The following is a 22,469-nucleotide window of genomic DNA, read 5'->3' on the forward strand; positions in this document are numbered from 1 at the left end:
TCCCCTGCCTCACTGTGCGCGCTCCACTAATCATTTCCCCTTCACACTTTTTCTTTATAGTGTACAGTTCTTTAACTCTTCCATCTGCCCTTCAACCCCGCCTCTCCCATTTCTCACTGTGGGTGCTATCATAAATGCCCTCCCCACCTCACTTTTTCTTAAAGTAAGTGAATCTTAAAGATGTATGCATTTCTTTAACTCCTTCCCCAACTCCCTCCCTCTGTCCCAGCCCAGCAGGCCCCATCCAAACGTTCAAGGACAAATCTGAATATCCCTTTTCACCGTTTAAGTGTTAAAAGCCTGGCGGTGCCGGGGTGTTATCTTAACGCGCCTTGCCGTGCCATCATCAGAGCGCGTGATGAAAATGGCTGTGATGATGCTAAAAGAAAAAAAGAGGAGGGGGAGAAAAAGTAATAATCAAATATGTTTTTCAAGGGCACAGTGACCATTTGCTGGAGGGAAATTATCCCAGTAGTTAAGCTAGCTCACTCAGAGCCTGGCGGAGTTGTGAGAGTGGATGCATTTGTGTGTATAAGTGTGTGCAAGTGTGCATGGTTTATTACTTCAACTTGGTGCATGCATGCTTCACTTTCTGTATGTGGCTGACTGGTTCTCTATATGTGTCTGAATGCGTCTGCATTTTTACATGTTTCTTTATGCAAAGAGACACACATCCTTCACACATCCTTTCATTGTCTCTGCCAAAAGACTGATTTGTTTCTGAGTGTGCATGTCTGTGTGTGTGTGTGTGTGTGTGTGTGTGTGTGTGTGTGTGTTTATCATTGCCAAAAGCCCCTCATCAATGATGGGTAGCAAATGGCCAACAGTAGTGCATTCCAAACAGCAGCGTCTGGATGCTTTAGAAGATCGAGTACTCTCTGAACACAGGAAGACATTTCTCTCTCTGTTAATGTATTTATGATGATGGCTTTTCTATTAGGTTTACTTTAATGACTGGCAAGAATAAAACCAGAGGCTGTCAGGAGCACAGAGATGAGGACAGTCTGCTGTGTGTGTTTGTGTGTGTGCGTGCATGCATGTGTGTGGGTGTAGGTGTGCACGTGTTCACAGTTTATTTGCCTTTGTGTAATTGTTGATGTTGGGTTAGGGTTATACATTGTGAATTTATTGAAAGTTAACATTAACTTCCAGGTATGGGCAGCAGATTGAGCTCACATACACAACCCAACACACAGATCTAGACCCATGACATATCAAATTGTGAAAAAAAAACTGATTAATAGAGGATGTAGTTGTAAAAAAATACCGTGACAGAATATTTTATTTGCATAAATGAGTTTTGCAAGCATTAAAACCTTTTGTTCCTATTCAACTTTTAACTCAACACTACAGTGAGTGGTGGCTTTTATTCAGCACATCATGGAGATTATATGACAGAGGTGCCCATTGTTATATTTAAAATTTTGTCAGACACACTTAACAGTTCATTTGGCTCGTGAAGGTGGATTACCCAGTATTATTATTAATTTCAGAAGATTACACTTCACTTGCGTGAGCAATAACATAGAAATGTAAATGCTTTTGAAATACAAGAAGAGTAGCTTAAAAGATATAATTTGTAGAATTTTTGGTGCAGGTAAAATCTGTCTATTCTGCACTTAAAAAGGTTGTGAAAAGCTAGCCGAAGTATTATAATCGGTATGTCTCAGTGCCTTGTGGAAATCCCACTTTAAATTCTGTTCTAAATTCTTGTAAATCTGATGCTACTTTATGTCATGCATTACCTTATATTCCCTCCAGTCTTCTGCTTAAAGTTGCACTTGGTCAAAAGTGTTGTTTATTCTGACACCGTCCATTCCACCACTCTGTGGAAAAGCAAGAAGTTATTACCTCTGGAGATGGACCCAAGACTCAGAAGCATTTATATTAACAAATAATCCCTGTTTCCACCAAACACTTTTGGTATGGTACCTTTGGAACCAACAGTAACCCTTCAGACATGGTACCCAGACCCTAGATCCACAGTACCCTTAATTGCTGGTGGAGTTGTTGTCACACTGCTGCTGCTTTGTCCAGCACTTACTGTATTTCCTCATCACTGGTGACACAAATGGAAGTCTGCACCTTCTTGATTGTCAACAGAATGGATGTGCACTTCCGACATTTTCAGAACAAACAGAACAGGCTGCAATGAGTCACTCTCGATGGGATATTTAAAAATAGTGGGTTTGTGCATTTAGTCTCTTCTAAGGCAAGCACAGAGGTTTACTGTTGCCATAGCCCACAGGAACGAGGCTCTGCAACGCTTTTTTTCCCCCCTGAGTGCGGATTAGAATATATGCAGTTCACATAATCCCGTCAACAATAATATATTCCTAAATGCTTGAAGAGCCACTCATTACTAAAAGGGTATGTCATCCAAGAGAGCCAATAAATCCAATGGAATGGTGTGTTGATGGATTCATGTCATGCATTGCTTAACATTACAAGTAAATGTTCCACCTTAAAAGATGCTGGCTGTCGACCCAGTGAATTAAATAATTTTTTTTCTCAGACTACAGCTGCTGCCAGAGGCAGCAAAACATCCTTTCATTTTATAGTTACAGTTTAGTAATATATGTAAAACTCTCCACACTATACACAGTGGTTACACAACCTTCAAAACCAGCCACAACTCAGCCCTGAGCAGAGTGACTGTCCGCTATTGACCAATCAATGGACTGCAGTGTTCACAGCTCCACCTTTTAGTACCAGATCTGTGTGCTAGGTACCCCAGCAGAGGGGGGACCAAAAATGGGGAAGGTACAGAGCGGTTCCATTGGTACCATCCACAACTTTTCACAGTGGGAACAGAAAAAAGGCGTACCGAACTGAACTGAACCGTACCATACTGCATGATGGAAATGAGGCTGTAGGTGTAAGAGAACCTCTACTTGATGACCAGCACGTTTTTAGCATTGTGGTGTTACTTGGGGCCTCTGCCACACCCCTAACTCAACAACTCCCAGATCACATCAATGACAATGATGGATGACCTGAAGGAGGTGGACCATAGGCCATTGTGTTGTCAGCTACCATGACTCTGGTAGGGTTGAGGGCAGAATGTGTAAGCTTTGGCTAGTTGAGATCATCAGGGATTACTTATGAGGTGAATGCATCTGCTCTGTTTCCATGTCTGACTGTTGTACGACATGTAGTTTATCTAATTTTATATTATGGTAATGGTATATATCATGATCTAGTAATCTAATCTGTACTTCATCACATTAATTTCTTATTTTATGTGGAACTTCCATACAAACAAAAAAACAACAACTGCCTCACATGAGACGACACTTGAGTTGAAAACAAAAGACTCAAAACAGTAAAACTAAAATTCTTTGAAATGGAAGCTTTAAGGTTCCTAAGAACAATAATTTCAAGTGTTAGAGGTTTCTGTGTTTACAGCTTCACCTTTTGAAGTAGCTAGATTTGCGAGATCAGGTGGGAATCATGAAATTAAGCAGAACTTGTAAAAACTTGGTATTTCACTTGGGACCCTTCATCCTGCTACAGATCACAATAGGTCGTGTTGTCGTATAAGTTGGCAAAACTGTAACCTTAAAAATTGTTTATCAACCTAAGCTTTGCCGTAACCCCAAGATTAAACCTACAGGACACCCCATGCCTAACTGTAACTTCAGAAAGAGATTTATTTTATTTTTTTTGTGATCATTGATTTACAATGATACACTTAGATTTTTGCTACTTGTACTGCTGGCACTGCTGCAACCACAGCTAGACTTCTGCAGATGTTCAAATGACTTTTACCTGATTGCTGATAAATTCATAAACTGACCATCATTGTGTGATACTGGAAAATATGTACAACTAAATAGTGTTAAAATATCTTGACATTCAGATGGACCAAATTATGTTCAACAACAAAATCTGCTGAGATTTGGGTGGTGGGGGTCTGTATTCTGATATCAATGTAGTATCTTGCATCAGTAGATGCTCAAACAGGCAATGCAGCAGTTCAATTTATCTCATATTATATGCTGTATTATTCTGTCCAGGTTTTCCTATTTTCCAAGCTTTAGAAATAAAACTAGTGCATACTTTGCCACTCAGTCAAACTTCTCATTTTCATCAAACCAAATAATTCAGGATTTTGTTGTGCAGCCTTAGAAACATGCACGCAGGTTGAAAGTCTACTTGCCAAAGCATGCACAACTGTGTCCTGCAAAACCACGCCCATCTACACGACATACTCAGATTTCAGAGAGTCCCAAGATCACACAAGACTCCAGCCCAGATTTGCTCAGTAGTCTGCACCAGATCATTCTCGGAACCCATCGACTGTATTCGGCGTCTGACTACCGGCAGACGGCAATACAGCCTCTGGGGGCAGACCCCCAATTTTTTGGCATTCCGGTTTGAGGAGGCGAATTTCTGTTCCGACTTCCGTTTATATATAAGTAAATATGCTGAACCATTGCGATGGATTCAGAGTTTGCAGTGACAGCAATTATGTTCCGCCTCGTTAGTTTACCGCACGGACTGTTTAACCTGGCAACAACTGCAGCCAGCTCAAACGTGATTGGTCAATATCACGTGGACCGTGGCCTAAAACCGGAAACCAGGGCTCTTCCGCTCTTCTTCTGGAGGCAAGATCTCCGGGGTTTGCCTACAGACTCTACATTCACTGAATGTGGAGTCTGTATCTAGAGACTAGCGCCAGATAGCTCCCAAAGTAGAAACAGTATTACCAAATCTCACTGGACACATTTTCACCATTGCACAGTATATTCTGCATACATCCACAGAAGACTATAAAATACACGTTTCATTTTTTATTTAGGCTAATTTTACTCATCCCACATCTTTTGTTTTTCCGTCTTTTTTCCCTTCTTTTAAAACTTTGTCAGACTCTTTTAGTTCTTTTCTTTATCACTTTTTCTATCTCCATCTCAGTCCCTCTCTCTCTCACAGACACTTTTAACACACGTGAACAGCTGCTTGCTGTGTCTCAGTTTTTAGTGAATCCCTGTAGAGTGGTGAAAATATAACTGCCACCAAAGCATTTCCCTAAGCTCAGCACACACACACACACACACACACACTGAAACAAACACTCAAGACACAAACATGCAAAGATGCACACGCACACACACACACACACACACACACACACAAATGTACACAATGTCACACACACATGCCCAGCTGGTAATGTTGTTGAGATAAAAAAAAAAAAAAAACGTCAGGAAGACAAGAGGACAACCAGTCAGCTGGGAAAAGAGTAGGTGTGTATGTGTGTGTCTTTGATTATGTGTGTGCGCGCTGCCCCAACATCCACATATGTGTGTCCACAGGGGAACACTGTGCACTGTGTGAGGAAGTCAATCCACTGCGATTTCATCTCTCGACATGGCATATAGTCTGGCCCCTCTGGAGCACAAAGTGCGCTCGTGCACACAGAGACACACACACAAGCACACACACTTCTTCCTGCAGTGAATGTGTGCATGTGTGTGTACTGGAACCCAACCAATACTGGATTTTTGAGGTTGATATATTTATTGAGAGTTTGAGGAGAGCTGATGTAGTTTTTTGTTGTTTTTTTTTTTTAACAAACATGTTAGCTAAGGATTCTTAAAATCAGTATTTCAGGAGCTGTGACCGAGATATTGAGCAGAAGTTCACTGAAAATTAAATTAGTTTTAGAAACAACTATAAACAATAACTCAAATACAACAAAAATAAATAAGTAGCAGTGATGATGCCAGGTACATGTGCTGAGTTCCTGACACATCAAAGGTCCAGTGTGTAGAATTAAGGGGCATGTATTGGCAGACATGGTATATAATATTCGTAACTGTGTTTTCATTAGTTTATAATCACCTGATAAAATGTGTTTTTGTTATCAGAATGAGCCAGTTATATTTACATATGAAGCAGGTCCTCTTCCACAGAGTTCATCAGAATGTTTTACAAAGACCAGAACAGACAGACCAAACACTGGCTCTCTAGATGGGACAGTGTTTCACGTTTTCACATTGGCCAACATAGTTCTCTTACGTGCTTGGCACATGGGAGAAGTTTCAGTCCTGCAGCCTCACTGCTAGATGCCACAAAATCCTAGACACTGGACCTTTAAAACACAGTAAACCCATAGTCAACAATTTCAGAGGACGGACCCTGTTATTTTCTCTGACAGTGCCACACTGTGAACAACAGTTATGTGTTGAAATCATGAAAACAATGGCATTGTATGACTCTACCTGTTTTGAAAGTATTCCATGTCAGTGAAACCAGTGAGAGTGAAACTTGTTGGTGGATGTCATTATCATACCGTCGGTGATGTGTTGGTGTTTTTGCTCCAGTGCTCTGCACTGATCTGACGCCTGTGTGCTGTGTCAGCAGTGTGTTCACTCATGTCAGTGATGACCCGATGATGATTTAATGTCCAGGGGACTGGCAGCGCTGAAAAAATATTTTCACCAACAGGCACCTTTTTCCTGTCGTCTACACGTGTGTCTTGTACAAGACAAAACCCATTTTATTCATAGTCTCAATGAGGGAAAGGAAAACATAAAACTCTTTTCAGAACAAAAGATATAGGTATATTTCTCAAAATGTTCAACGTTTGAATTTATACCGTAGCTCATTTACAGTTTGGTGGATTGTCCCACTCATTCCTTATGTCGCATAAGGTAGATGATTTTGGGTAGATGATTTTGGTGCTCTCTATCATCAACTCAAGATGTGACATTTGTATATCGTTACATATATAAACTGTATATAAAGATACATTATACAGTCAATGGTTTTGTGAATAAAGTTTCCAGATTGGGATATTATTAGTGTAATTTTCAGACACACTGTCAAAAACATACATGAAAGTAAGCAAAATTATTATTATATTAAGTTTAGTAAAGCTTTCTCCAATCACTATCTGTATTAATGGATTAAAGTCAAATCAAAAACACATTTTCAAACACATCTTGCCAGCATATAGACCTATACCAACACATAAAGGCTGTACAGTATCTGTGAAAAGCTAAAATCATCCAGAGCATCTTATTTTAATAATTACGTCAGCTTCTCTGTGCTTGCTCCTTCCTGTTTATGAGTTTGTGTGCGTGCATGCCTTGCAGATGCCACTAATCTGCGTCTATGAAAGCTTCTTCAATGTGACTGTGTGTGTGTGTGTGTGTGTGTGTGTGTTTGTGTGTGTGTGTTGGTATGTGTGCACACAAACTGAGTATGTGTGCACTTGCTCTGCACTTTGTGCCAAACCCCTTGTAATATATTCACGTATTTAAAAGTGTTTGGTTTGTTTAAAGTTGTGGAGGGGTTTTGGTCTCCTAGAGAGCTCGGATAACCCTAATCCACAACACACATTTTTATCAGTAGTTCATTGGCAGGGCTAAATATTGACTTATCATTAAGTGGAATGACTGAAACCCTAATAATAATTCACGTTGTCTAAGCACCTTGTGTTGACGCGGCGCTCCCGATGCTATTAACGAATGTATGCAAATCCAACGTAAATCTGAAGATTAGGGCTGAAGCATTCTGCGATGCAAGAGAGAAAACAAGAGGTGTGTGATAAAATGTTGTCAACACATACACGCACATGCACACGCATGCACGGACACACACCTCACAGAGAGGAAGAGAAAATAGTAGGTGTGTGTTTCAAAACGTTAACACAAATGTACAAGCATGTCACACACACCCATACACAGATAACGCTTACAAAGACAGGGATTGGATTTCTGCTGAATGGGTGATAATACAATAGTGAAGTTTAGCTGCAGAACAGTAAACAAACAGTGTAGACCTATGAACTGAGTGGATGCAGAGGAAGAGAGAGAGAAATGTTGGAACAGAGAAAGGTGAGGATGAATAGTATGATAGGATGATGGGAAAATTAGATAAAATAAATCATGGAGGAGAGGGAAAATAAGGAGTAAGAACATAGAAGAAGACAAAGACAGCTGTGGAGATGGGGATATACAGGTTTATACAGAAGTTTGGGATGCAGAGAAAAAAGAACAGAAGAAAATCAGATGGAAGGTGGAGGAGCGGCAGGAGACAACTCTCGAACTTCAGGTCACAGGTGATAAAGTTTGCATTTTCTAGAGTCAGAAAAAGCATGAGAGAATGAAGATATGCAGAGAGTTTGAACAGAACCATGTCGAACGATACATGAAGACGGGTTGCTAGGTAGTAAATGGAGGGGAGGCAGACGGGTAAAAACTGTGAGTCACAGAGGGCCTGGTGTCCGGATGGAAGGGAGGAGTAGAGGTGAGGATGCAGAGAGGACAAGGGATGAGTGGAGAGAAGCTATTTTGGAAAAGTGTTGAGCTGTTTATTTGCGCGTCATTGAAGCTGAAGTAAGGCGCTGGGGGAATTGGCCACCAAGCCCCCGCTCTGCAACAGCTGCCGCTGCTAAGTGAGTTACTAGCCGTCAGACTGCCTTTATGTCACACAATCACACACACATGCACATGCATTTTCCTGTCACATGTTGCCCGTGATGGATGCGGCGAGGATATAATGCGCTGCAACAGTGCAGGAGAAAATATGTGCCATCCCCCACTTTTGGCCTTTAAGTGAAATGATTGCTTAAATGAGCAGCATTTCATGTGCGCAAAGAGTGAACGCTGATTGGGTTGTTAAACAATAAGTTATTTATCACTCCACAACTAGCTGCAGCCCCATTAAAGGGCGAGGCCATGATACAAAGCAATGACTTAGTGTTTAATGTCTGCTGTCAAATAAAATGGGCAACACAGCTGGGGGTAGATAGAGCCACAGATCAGCATGTCATCAACTGTTAGGATGAATTTACTAAATACCTCATGAAAGTTAGATTTTTTAAATCTAAACTAAATAATCACAGAAGACCGAGGGGTTCTTATAATAATTCAGTCTGATTCAAAATGAGAAGCTTTTCTTATTGGACTCTCTCATTAAAATACAATTTGTCCTTTTTCCATCAGCACAGTTAAGATGTTTTAGTTGAGCCGTGCCGTGCCGTGCCATGCTCATTTGTATTTCCAATGCATCCTCACAGCAGGAGGTTACTTTGCTGACTCAGTGTTATAGCAGGACAATATTATAGCCCTAATCTATTACAAGGCCAAAGCTTCACAGTCCTCCCCCTCAACTAAGCTAAGATGTCAAAGTAACCAGATAGGCTCAACTTGTATTATTAGGAGAGCCACCAGAGAGAAGGCACCATGTTTACCCTCTTTAATCTTTAGCTTTCATTGGTTTTGTAGCTGCTCCGCAAGCAGTTTTGTTTCACCCTTACGTACATGATTGAAACTTAATCTAACACATTGAACTTCTCTCCTGTGTTGGGGTATCACTTTGGTATAGTTTTGGAAATCCAAGTGGAAACCAGTTTATTTAGTCAGTAAAGAAAGAAGGTAGGCAAGGGGCACCCCTACCCCAGATGGAGTTACTGGGGTCTATGTTTTATAAACATCCTTTCCTACTGGACAAAAAAAACCAAATAACACCCACTAACATGTGGGTTTTGTCTTTAACGGAAAAGGTTACAATCAGAATTCATTTCCAGAGCAAATAACTCAGCAGTAGTCACGGGTATTTATCGACTCCAGCTCTGATCTGCAGTTATGGAAACATGACACTGGGGTGGACATGCTAAATTAGCTCCTTTTCCAGTGTGATCTGTAACTTCTGTGACTGTTTGTCATCTCAGTCACAAATTTTGTCCACATCTGTCCGAGCAACGCTTCAACATCGTTCCAAATTAGCCTGCACTGAGTCTGCCAGAGGGACTGGATAAGTAACAGATATAAAAAAGAAGTACCCACCTTAACATTTGCACTGGACTCTATGCTGCCTTCTACTGTTTACTAACCTGTTTTCCAATGCGTCAAAATGGACACACCAGTAAAAAAAAAAAAGAAGAAAGGAAAAAACAATGGGAGTCTATACAGTCTGTCGCCTTTTTTTCTCTGTTTAAAAAACCTACATATATGCCCCAATTTGGTGGGAAAAGGGTGTAACATTTGCATTCTTTATTGACACATGGCTTTTGCTGACAAAATTACAATTTTATTAAAGAATATTAGTAAGAGTTTGAAATATAGCCCCAGTCATTGAACTAGAATGACATTCTGTGCTGAAGACTTTTTCTATCCACAATAGAGCAGACCCTTTTGTAGGTTCTGTACAACAAAGCATTATTTTCCCCACCAGGAACGAGTCTTTCTACTTCAATTATGCAGACACTTGAAACAGTTTTAATTTGTCCATCATTCCCAGTGACTCAAGTTATTTGAATTTTAAAAATACAGGGCGCAGGTGAACGTGAAGAAACACGCTCAAAATTTGATATTCAGTTGCAAAACATTTACTGGGAAATAGAGTGATAGCATGTATTTTAAATGTCACCTTGCTGCTGAAGGTGAAGTGGTAGCAGAAAGACATCACCGATCACTGTCAGAGATGGCAGGTCTCAGAAAAACACACTTCCTCTGCCTGTGCACTCTTTCGACAGCCTGAATATTACTGCTGTGCGAAGAGATGAATACAGGAGAGGAAAACAGGCATGCAGGGGAGGCGGAGAGGAGGATGTATAGAAGAGTCAATAAGAGCAGATACACACTAATATTCAGAGCGCTGTATAAATACTGTGTCTGTGCAGGAGGGAAAGTAAGGGTTTAGAGACAATACAGTCCAGCATGGCCTGGATCTTTATACAGTATGGAGAGAAGAAGAGCATACAATACGAGGGGGTGAAGGTAACGGAGTGATGAAGGAGAAGAGGTTAAGGAGGGAGGAAGACAGGAGAAAAGACAGAGAAGAGTGAGGAGGCTGAAGTGGAGGAAAGAGGTAGAATAGTTGGATGAGTATTATTAGAGGATGCCTTGCTTAAGTATGGAGAAGCAGAGGAGGTGATGAAGAAAAGAATGGAAAGGGTGATATTCTTTGTCACAGAGACACACACAGAAATACAACCACAGCATGTAAATTATAGAGATGTGTGTGATAAAGTTGCAGGAAAACTTTGATTTCAAGAGCACTTGGAAAGAGGGAAAGATATCCGAGAGAACATTGCTTTGAGAGTAAGTGTTATATTGGTGTATATCTTATTGTTAAAGGTATACTATGCAATCATTTTTTGAGTACTGTTTGTAAACAGTATCACCAGTGAAAGCGAATCACTCTCGTTACTCTCTCCATATTTGCATTTTGTCATCGATGTGTCTTTGATTGTTGTAGCTTCCTCTTGGATGTGTGCTGCTTACGTTTTGGCACCTGGTTGCCTCCATTTTATTAAGTCCCGACGTCACTTGGGTGTGTCCAGGGATGGGCTGAAAGCAGCAAAATAAAAATAAAATAAGACGATATAGGCAGAGAGCAGAGGCAACACTGTTATTAAGAAAATCCTGCGTTGTATACCGTCAACAAACACGTCAGTTCTAGCCTGTAAATGAGCAGTGGAAGATGTTCCATAAATGATCATTTCCGGCTTCAGTAAGATCAAAAATTAAAATGTGATTAAAACAATAATGTGATGCATGTCTTCTTGTCTTTAGGTTTTATCTGCTGTGGTCAGGAGTACATAAACTCCTCAACCTCTCTTTGCTGCATGGATTATGATGGATATCCCACAATGCACCCTGCTGGCAATGCCACAGTGACACTGCGGTGCTGTGGGTCAAAGGTCATACATCAGGAAGAGGAATGCTGCAATGGGATTGGCTATGATCCTCAACGACACGTGTGCGCTGACGAACCCACACCCGGACTGTTGATACAGGTTCGTGTGTGTGTGAGTGTGAGTGTGTGTGTTTGGTGTACACACATCTGTAAGTGTGTCTCTGTGTCTGTGTGTACATACACACGAGTAAATCAATGTCTTCTATGTTGTATTTGCTTAGACATGTACTATTTTTGAGGTAATTTGTTTCTGGCTCTCGTACACTTTCTTTGTTAATAATCATGTGTCCTAGTTGTGTCTTAAAGTAGGTCCTTCACATCTGTTTCTTAGTGATTCAGATGTCCACTAGAAGTTTGTCAAAAGCTGGGCATCTCTTAGCAGTCTGTTCTTCAGCAGCCACATTTCCAGTAAAGGGGGCATGTTTTGCCATCATTTTATTTTTTGTTTCACACAGTTAAATAATGATTTACAGATATTTTATCATCAGTTTCATAACATTTATGTGTGAGCAGATGATAACAAGAATGAGGAAAGAGAGACAAATGAGAAAAAAGTATGGCTTTTTGTGGATCAGTGGCTGCTACTTCTGTATGGAGAGGTGCGTGTGGACACAGATTCAGAGCCAGGAGCGGTGAGATAGTGACATTATTGGTTTTGCATGTACAGAAGTGTAACTCCAAATACTTGAGAGGTCTTCTTCATCTCATTGTCCCTGCACTCACTCCCTCCATGGCAGCAGTGCCCCCTGTTTGTTTTCACAGGGTGACTAGCAAGCGCAGTACTGTGACTGATGCTGATCTAGAGTGAACCAAAAGTAGCATGAATCCCGAAAAAACTGTTCAGACTGAGGTCGCATTGCACAAGTCAGTCCTGTGTCTCATTTAGGACCACATCTGAAAGTGGTCAAAATCAGAATTGAAAAGATCGGAGACAAATAAACAGGAAGAACTAAAAAAAAGCCATATGTAGAGTAGGACAAAGTCAATAAGGATTGAAAAAGACATTTACGTCAATTGCCAATAATTGCAGGGTTAAAATTCACAAGTAACTTCCATGCTTCAGAAACACAAGCTACTCCACCAGAAAAACGTATTCGGATGTTGGTGGATAGAATTTCTTCTTCCTCTCGCTTTCTCTCTCTCAAACTCACACTCATTGTCACATCAGGAGTTGGGGACTGGGCCATCTTCCATTTATCAACTGGGGTCATGTGGTGTTTGTGTGTTCCTAAGTCAGCATGAGGCAGGCACATGCATACACACATACACAAACAGAGCCACACACACACAGGGACAAAGGGTAGGAACTCTCATTAGCTCTAATGATGTCATTAAGGACCATGCTTACCACACACATGCACACAAACTAGCACATCCTGCATGTTCCTGTGTGTGGGAGACAGAGACACTTCAGAATTTATATGAGTTAATAGTAAACTTCTATAAGAGGTTTCTGTAGTCGTTGCCTGTGCCTGCGTGCTGTGCAGTCATACAGACAAATCACATTAGCAAAATAAACATTTTGAACCCCTCTCTGTCTCCTCCTCCCCTGACCTCTCTTACTGTTTAACTCCTCCTTCTTCTCATCTCTTCTTTTTCTCTCCACTCTCTCCACTCTCTCTTCGTTATCTGCCTCTCTCTTCTTGTGCTCTGTGCAGCACCAGTGCTTGCAGGGCGCTCTGTGTCCCGTAGCTGCAGCATCTACAGCTTACTGTGGCTCCTGTGACCTCGATCCATCTACGACCGCCTGCACATGGGTCCTGTCTGCACACACACACCCTGACGCACCCTCCACTACATACTCACCTTCCAGCAACACCACTCATGAAACTCTCACATGGGGCCTGTCTACAAATACGAACAGAAGTGATAACACATACAAAATGGCCGACGCACACAGTCACACTCACACCGAGAACCTGCAATTTGAGGGACGCCTATGCCCGTCGCATGAGGAGGTGGTGTACAGTGGAAATGCCAACAGATACACCTTTACAGGTAATATGTGTGTTTGAGTGTGTGTTTGTGTGTGTTCAGTAAAAGAAACACAGGCTGCAGTTTAGATGTATTACAGACTAGTACTTTTCCATAGGAGTAAGTGTAGTTCATTTTTAGCTCTTTCATTGTTTTTTTCTTTAACTTTATTCACCTCAGTGTTGAGTGTCTTTGGTAATAAAGCTACTTTTCTGATCATGAGGGGACAGCTACCTCATTTGATGCAAATGACCCTTTGCTAAGTCCCACCTCTGGACGCAGACTGGTCAATCATAAAGTAGCATTGGGCCAGCTCAGACCAGGGTCCGACAACAACACAGCTGTGCTCCATTGACTCTAATGCAATAGTTTCAGATTTCCTTCATTTTCAGGCTGGTTTTGTGGATTTGGAGCTAAATGTTGTGCCTGGGGCACATCACGTATTAATGATACTCGTTACCTGGAGAGGTTGGAAAAAGATAGACGTTTCTTCCCTGTTCCAAAACCAAAATCAAACCCTGTAAAGTGTAGGGTTAGCGAGCTAGCTACTGAAGATATAGCCTACTGAATGTATACACATGCTGCTTTTGCTTTTTCATGATTATAACACTGAATAAAGGCTGACCCTGCTGTACAGGAACCAGTGAAGGGAAGCAGGGAAACTTTGCTGATATTCAACCAGCTATGTGTCATTACACTGTGCGCAGATGAACGTTGTTTGACTTCCCCCGGAGATCCCTGCCGTGCACCTGTCCGTTCGGGTGCTGGCAGGTGCACCAGGTGAAACCAAACACTGTTCATCTTAGGACTGTTAAAATTGCTCGAAAATGACGTTCGAATATTCGTTCTAAAAATAACTCGTTAGTTCGAACCATTCAAATTTTTTTTTTTCGCATCATGTCCACAAGAGAGCAAACTAATACAAGGAAATACACTTCTGTATGTATGTCTGTATGTCTGTATGTACAAGGAAACATAACTACTTGTAGGTATTTTTATTTCAACATAAACGCCTTTGAAAACATTTACATAACTACACATTAAAACACATAAAACAGTTATCTATAACATTACGTTATAAACGACCGCGGACCTCTTGCTCGCCCCCCCTCTCTGACCCGTCGGGCCACACCACCAGCGGAAGCGCTGCGAATAGCCTCGAAGCGCCGAGAAGCGAAGCCACTTTCCTTTCGGCGCCCATGTTAACCGATTGTGTCATCCACACCGGCTGCGCCGCACCGCGCAGCTCCGTGGCTGCTCCCACCTCCCACTCGCAAAGAGGACAGCTGCGATGGTGTTTTTTTTTTTCTCCACAATCGAATATCAATTTTCACATTCGAAGGTCCATTTTTTTTTTCAAATTCGAATTTAAATTCGAATATTCGTTGACAGCCCTAGTTCATCTGCACACACTGTGATGCCACACAGCTCGTTCAATATCAGCAAAGTTTCCCTTTATATTCATTGTCTTGTGTGGCGATCTGCAGTGATGTGGTGGTTCACTTTTACTCTGTCATCTGTAGCCTATAGTTCGGCTTTAGCTTCTAACTATCTTTGTCTTTTTAACCTGTTGTTGCTGCTGAGTCAGTTTGACATCCTGGATATATCCTTCAAACACAGACTGTAGACCCCTCTGTCTGCTGCTCTCTGGGATCACTGTTTCATTTTTCCACAAATACAATAATATTTCTTCAGAGAGTGCAGTTAGTTACAGTGCGGGCTCCTCTGACAGCTTGTCAGACTAATCCAAAGGGGGTGGGGCTTAGCAAAAGGTCAATTGTTTTGCCAGCAAACAAATTTGCTATCATCTCTCTTTAAAACAAAATGTTTGTATCACTCATTGCCTTATGTACCTCTTCAAGTCCAACCAGGTGCTTATTGATCAAACATGTTTTTCCAGCCCCCTTTCCCAATTTCTGCTCTTCACTTTGCTTCTAACTTGAAAGCATGTTAGCATTTGCAATTTTTTTGTCATTTAGTGATTTGAGCAGATTGACAATCTTCTTTCTTTGTGATGAGGAATTGTAGTTCAGTTAAGTCCACTTACCTAAGTTACCTATGTTACATTAGCAGTTTTGTCAGACCTTAAAAAGCTTCCAATGCTGTTGTAGTAAAAATATGTCAATAAAAATAAATGCCTATAGTCAGCAGCGTCACAGTTCAGCTTTACTTTTTAATCACATAATAATCTTTTCTGGTGTAGGCATGCATCTGTATGCCTAATGCACTTAAGTTTTAAATATCGGCACCATTCATAATAAATTTGCATCCCTGCTTCTGACCTGTGACTTTGTTGGAAATTGGGACTCTCACTTCAGTCCTCTGAGCCACTATGAGGAATAACTAATATAGGAAATAGCCATCTGTGAGACACACCGCTCACGGAAATTTCAAGCCTGCAGAATCCAATTCTGCATTTACTCTAAATGTGTCAGCGGCTGCAATCAGCGGGCTTTAGAGACAGATGCCCTTCCACACACACTCTCTCTCTCTCTCACACACACACACACACACACACACACACACACACACACATAGAGATACACACACACCAAGACAGCTGTTGCAGTGTACATTCATAGCTGTTATCAGGGTAACTCTCTCTGTGCTGTACACTTGTGTGTCATTAAAACTTAGAGATGGGCGTTTAAATGCCATTTCAACATTCTCTACTATTTATCAGCCCAAAGGGAGTTGGGGTGTATGTGTGTGTGTTGGTGTTTGTGGGCGTGTGTGTCAGGATTTTCAGTCTGTCCACACATTACTTATCTGGGTAGTTACGTCTGTTTAATCAGGACTAATTGTGGTTGTGAATGTTATGTGTGTGGCTGACTGTACAATAATTACATGTTTTTTTTGTGTGTGTGTCTGTGTCCAGTAAGTTACCATTTAAGTGTGCTTCTGTAGTCAATGTGTTTTCATGTGTGTGCGTGTTAGTAGGTGTGTGCGTGTGTGTGTGTGTAGCATGGGGCGGTTAGGATAAGACTTTCTAGGCAATGCTGTGACACCATCTGGGCAGAGGCACATAAAGCTGTCGCCACCCACCATACACCAGATGTTTCTCATGCACACACACACTCACACACACAGGGTATCATGCTATACTGCTCTGGGAAAAAACCTAAGGTAGATCACACACAGATAGCTCCACATGCGCAATCAGTGCTATAAATATGTACTGTATTATCCAAACCCAATTTATATTTATACTTCTTGATATTAGTTTTTAATCAAACACAGATAGTCCGTTTATAGGCATCTATACACACACACATTCAGTGTTTCATTTACATGTGTGTGCCACTGTGTGTGTGTTTTGCTGCTTCAGTTATCACAGCAGTAAAGACAAGAGTCCCAGACTGGTGGTTAAAACGTGGTCTCATTTACAGCAACAGTCCCTTAACACTCCTAAAAATAATGCACATGTATGCGTGAGCGTGTGGAAGTGCATCTGTATTTATATATGCTCCTGTATGTGTACCTCACCAGAAGGGTTGTCACAGCCTGTCTCCCAGAATGCTTCAGTAATGGCCTGACATTTGCAACATCTTTGCAACAAAGATGGAAATATTGTTAGTACATGTTAATGTAGAGAGATATTTCTACTATATTTTTCATACTTTTAAGTAAATGTAGATGATTTATGAATCAGTGTATTGCCAATCTTACTGACAGATCTGTTGATTATTTTCTCGCACCTCTCCCGAATTTATTTTTCTTCTTTTTGCTCCCCTTCTCCATTCCTCCTGTCTTCCGTACTCTCTAACAACAAACAGACTCTGTCCTGGAGCCCTTCACCACCTATGAGTACAGAGTGAGGGGCTGGAACAGCTTTGGACGAGGCTCCAGTGATGTTACAACAGTGACCACCAGTGAGGACAAACCATGGGGAGTGGCACCGCCTCGCTGGAGTCGCTTAGGTGAACGAGATGACATCATCCAGTTGCAATGGCAAGCACCCGCCAGGCCTAATGGTGTGTATGTGTGCATGCGTGTATCAATAAAAATGCTTTTCTGTAGATGGGTTTCAGTTGGATTAACTTCAGTAGAGGGGCGTTTTTTATTAATCTGGATTTCACCTTAAAAATTAAAAAGCCAAATGTTTTAAGTATTAAGAAAAATTGGGACATTGGTCGTGAAAAAATACTTCTTCTATTTTGCCAGGGGACATCACCCACTATGTTATACTGCGGGATGGACAGGAGCGTTACCGTGGTGATGAAAACAGTTTCACTGATGTGGGTGGGATCAGGCCTTTCCAGGAATACAGTTACCAGCTAAGGGTCTGTAACCGGGCTGGTTGTACTGACAGTACACAGGTAAGACTGTATGTGTGTTTGTGTCCGTGCTGTTACTCACATTTTCTGTTGTGCCACAGTATGAGCTTATTAGCAGCTTCTCACCTTATGCTGGCCTGTCTATTCATAAAGCTTGAAATATCATCATCATTTGAAACATAATTTGAAAAGCTCAAAATCTCACTTTAGGACAATAAAAGACAACAAGAATTTTTACCAAGGTTCATTGTAAACTCCGACTTATTGATCTCACTTTTAAAAGGGAGAGAAATAACCTTATAATCCTGAATTCCTTCTAAAGCTGCAACGTGTTTGTCTGAAGGTTTAAACATTTGTCCTCTAACAGAGTCATTGAGAAAACTCCACTGAGTCTAGACTGTTTATTTACAGCGCAGCTACACTCTCAGATAACTGAGCCTCCTACCTGCCTGTCAAACACCAATAAAACAATAAACCATCTTGAGACAGTCCGGATCTGAGTTGAGCCCTTCAGGGATCAACAGATGTGAAGCTCGGTGGCTGGCGACTGCTCACTGGACTGTGGTTCAGCAGCTAACAAGTGGAGCTAGCTGCTAACAACCATCCCTGCAATCAACAAACTCCCCAAATCCATTCAGAAGCTCCACCATCTACAGTCAGACACATACGGCTGCTTATTTACTGCTGAAATACAGCTCACAACTCGAAATAACTGCTGATGCTGCTCCGGCATCTGTGTTTTTTTAGGCTAGCAAAACACCCTTGCGCCGACTATTACAAAACATGCTGGAGCTTACCAGCCTGTCGGAACTCTGATCTCATACTGCTTGTAGGGTATGAGAAGATTGTGGCAAGTTTAATACATTTCATAAAAGAAATCATCATTCTGTTCTCCTCTCATATAATTTTCAATGTCCAAAGAGTCATGACAGAGGCTCTGTAGCTCAGTGGTTAGAGCACTGGTCTTGTAAACCAGGGGTCGTGAGTTCGATCCTCACCAGGGCCTTCACATTAAGATTTAGGGCAGCAGTAGATCAGTCTGTAGGGACTTGATTTTGGAACTGGAAGTTTGTAGGTACAATCTTCTATCTGGGTTCCTGTCTGGATCAAATAGGGGGCATGGACTGGTGGCTGGAGAGGTGCCAGATATAATTTTTTGATAAAGTATATTATATCTACTTTCTTTCTTCTTCTTCTTCTGCTAAAAAACTAAGGTTTTAGTCTTTCTCATTTAGTCAGTGAAAACAAAACATACATTTCATCATAGGTTTTTTATCCAAAGATCTATTTTAAGCTCAACGTCTTCTCATTTTCATGGACAAAAGGTCATGAACGAACATTTTCTATGAAAGTTTTCATTATTGAAGTTATTATTTTGTATAAAAAGACTAAAATTACCCTAAATATTACTGATTGCACCCGCAATTGGAAGGGGAGTGTCTGCTCTATTGATTTCTTCTCTGTGCTTTTTTATTCTCTGTCCTGCAAGGCCTCCATGTAGAGCTCTCGCTCTTTCACACATCAACACACACACACTCACACTTTCCAAAACCTTACTCTGTTGTAGCACCCCATTTCATAAAGACATTATTCCCCTGTATGATTATCTAATGGCTCCTCTAAAGATGGACTCAGCTTCACTGAACTAAGCACCACTTTACTCAGTAGTTGAGTTCATCTCTTTAATTTAGGCCGAACAATTAAAGGAAAAGAGAGGTGTGTAAAAAAAAAAAAAAAAAAAGTGTGTTTTGAGGGGGGGCAAGAGAGAACTCTTACCATTGCTTTGAGAGAAAATACATAAGTTGGTTTGTTTTCATTTGTAAAGCAATATTGCTTTTGTCAGTGGGTTTTATTTTTTGTCAAGAAACAGAAATCAGCTTAACTGCCACTTTAACCAAATCGTAGCAAGTCAACATCGTGCAGGAGCTACTTTTATGACTTGAATTCATCCTTAATTCTCCTACACACCTGAAATACTTCCTGCCTTTCCAAATAAAAGTGTGCAAAGATCACTTTATCTTTTTTGTTCTGTCAAGGAGAAATTGCCTAGAGATGCAACCCCGTGCTTTACGTTGTGCAAACGTACAGCAGCAACCTTGCAGCATAGTTCTTCTGCAGTTGGTCACTCATCTGGTCGATTGTTCGGCCAGTAGCCTTTCAGCTAAATGCCCTTTTACCCTCTCGTAAAAGGCTTGGGCACTGTTTTCTAGATGTGTTTTTGCATTGTAATGCAGGTGCTCAGTTGTCCTGCAAGTGATATTTTACAAATTTTAAACCTGTGTGTGACCTTTGTTGTTAAGAAACCACAGTGTGTGATGTTCCCACACTGTGTGAACTCTGTACTGTTCCCATGTCGGAACAAGTTTTTATTTAGCTTTGTTTCCGCTCTCCCTCTGTATGCGAGGCTCTGGATTTGCTGAGCCTACCTGATGTTTGTGATAGCGTCCATAATAGCTTCACACAGACCCCGGCTATCTCTCTGGCTGTAGCAGAGCTGATATCACCACAACAATTAATTTCTCCGGCTTAGGGGTGATGAAAGCTCACGTTGAAAACTGTCTTTCTGGCTTTTTTAAAGCTAATTTAACATCTCATTATTTTGATGAGCACATTCTTATGTAAAGACAGAGCCTGTAGATGTGTCAGTAGAGGGGTGGATGGATGAGAGAGTGAGATGGAAGTACAGTTGGTTTAACAGGTTTTGAGCGTTGACAGATCAATAGATGATGGATAAATTAATGTATACACTGAGTGAATGCTGGGGAGAATGATGATATGGATGAATTAGAAATGGATGGATGTAGTGTAGTGATAAAGAGAGGTGTGGTAAATTGTCAGAGAGATGAAGGGAAAGAATAATGTATCAAAGTTCATCTAGTCTTTCCCATATTCTGTATGTACATAGTGATTCTGTTATTATTTCAGGCATTAATTATTATTTTTTGTACATGTATTGTGTTAATAACTAGCATATGCTGATTTGTGAATATTTTTGCATTTCTCTCCACCTTGTTAAAACAATCCTAATGTCAGCCTTGCTCGGCTCCCATACATGCCAAGTCATTACATATTGATGGATGTAAGTATTAGGCTTGTAAGTAGCCAGTAGTCTTCTGTTGTCATGTTTATGGCCATAGCAAGCAGACCTATACAAAGAGTAGAGCCCAGGTAAAGGTAAATCTCTAGACAACAGCTTAACAGAGACACAACATTAGGAAGCAAAAAGACTTCTGTCGGCAACAAAGTCTAAAATACTTTGCAGCCGTGTTTCTTGCCCTGTGACAAAAAGTCAAGTATTCAATCAACATTTAACTGTAGTTTCTGAGGAAAAATATCTTTAAGGAGCTTTGTATGACATACAGAGTCTAAATCAGGCTGTCGGCACATGGTTGTCAGCGTGTAGGTGGCGGGTAGCAGCTAGGGATGCACTGAAATGAAAATTTGTGGCCGAAGCTGAATAAAATTAAACGCTTGGCCGAATACCAAGTACCGAATACCGTATGCCGTTGTTTAGGTTTTCATTAGTTTTTGCAGATGAACCCCCTCCAGATTAGTGTTGTCACGGTACCAAAATTGGGACCCACGGTACGATACCAGTGAAAATATATATATAAAAATATTGGCGCACTGCCGACATTTTAATCCAGTATCTTTGATTTTACTCCGTCCGTCACCGCACGCTGTTTGATTGCGTCATCAAAACACGCCGCTATCATTCGGCCTTGCTTTTCACTTATTCCACCGAATACCGAATGTGTGTTTTGTTGCAATATTCGGCCGAATATATTCGGTTACCAAATATTCGGTGCATCCCTAGTAGCAGCTAACAACATCGTGGGTTGTGACGGCCTTATCAGCGGTAACTGCCATTCCAGCCCGGTGCAGAGCGGTGATATTTAGCTAGCTAGTAGGATACACACATAGGGACTTACACACACCTTCACGCGTGCACCGCTGGACCATCTACCACGACAACAAACAAAAGCCTTAATTACAACATGCATAGCTTCATTCTCTGCTCAGGCAGATTCCATAACTCCATCATATCTTTACCCAGCAAATAGATGCAAGCTGCTATATTCATGCTTTAAATGTTGTATACATCTCTTAAAATCTGGTTCATTTACTTTGTGAAATTCTCTACCATTTTCCACTGGACAGTTTACACTAGGATAGAAATAGTAATTTAAGTAATGTGCTCCTGTTTTCTGCTGTTAGTCTGATTTTATTTTGAGTATATAACTGGAAAACCCTAGAAGATATAATGAGAAAATTGTGGTTCATAAGAAGTCCATTCCGTGATATATGTATTTAAAGCAGGGACACTGACACCAACTGGGACATTGCAAAGCTCTGGCATTCATATGCTCTCTCCCTGCCAAAGTTTTGCTCTCAGTAGGCACTGGTATTATATAACGGAATAAAGCCAACATCATGATGCGAATGATGCACCAACTGGACCTCCAGTGTTTCCCACAAACAGACTTTACTTGCCCAGGTATATGTACTGTTGCTCAAGTATATTTGGCGACCCATTATAGCCATTTTTTGTTGTTTTTTTCA

At 41.1% G+C, this 22,469-nt stretch overlaps 1 protein-coding gene and 1 non-coding gene across 2 annotated transcripts in view; both read left to right on the top strand.

Annotated features, from left to right (window-relative positions):
• ush2a (Usher syndrome 2A (autosomal recessive, mild)) overlaps positions 1–22,469 on the top strand; it is a 286,437-nt gene that overhangs the window by 199,664 nt on the left and 64,304 nt on the right. The window contains exons 63-66 of the mRNA XM_049604025.1: positions 11,532–11,755; positions 13,314–13,653; positions 17,406–17,603; positions 17,794–17,948. Coding sequence (XP_049459982.1) covers positions 11,532–11,755; positions 13,314–13,653; positions 17,406–17,603; positions 17,794–17,948 — 917 coding nt within the window. The remainder of the gene's footprint in view (positions 1–11,531; positions 11,756–13,313; positions 13,654–17,405; positions 17,604–17,793; positions 17,949–22,469) is intronic.
• Positions 18,840–18,912, top strand: trnat-ugu (transfer RNA threonine (anticodon UGU)). The gene has a single exon. It is a non-coding gene; the product is annotated as a tRNA-Thr (tRNA).

This window comes from Epinephelus fuscoguttatus, linkage group LG2 (genome assembly GCF_011397635.1).
Source record: "Epinephelus fuscoguttatus linkage group LG2, E.fuscoguttatus.final_Chr_v1".
In the NCBI taxonomy this organism is placed as follows: Eukaryota; Metazoa; Chordata; class Actinopteri; order Perciformes; family Serranidae; genus Epinephelus; species Epinephelus fuscoguttatus.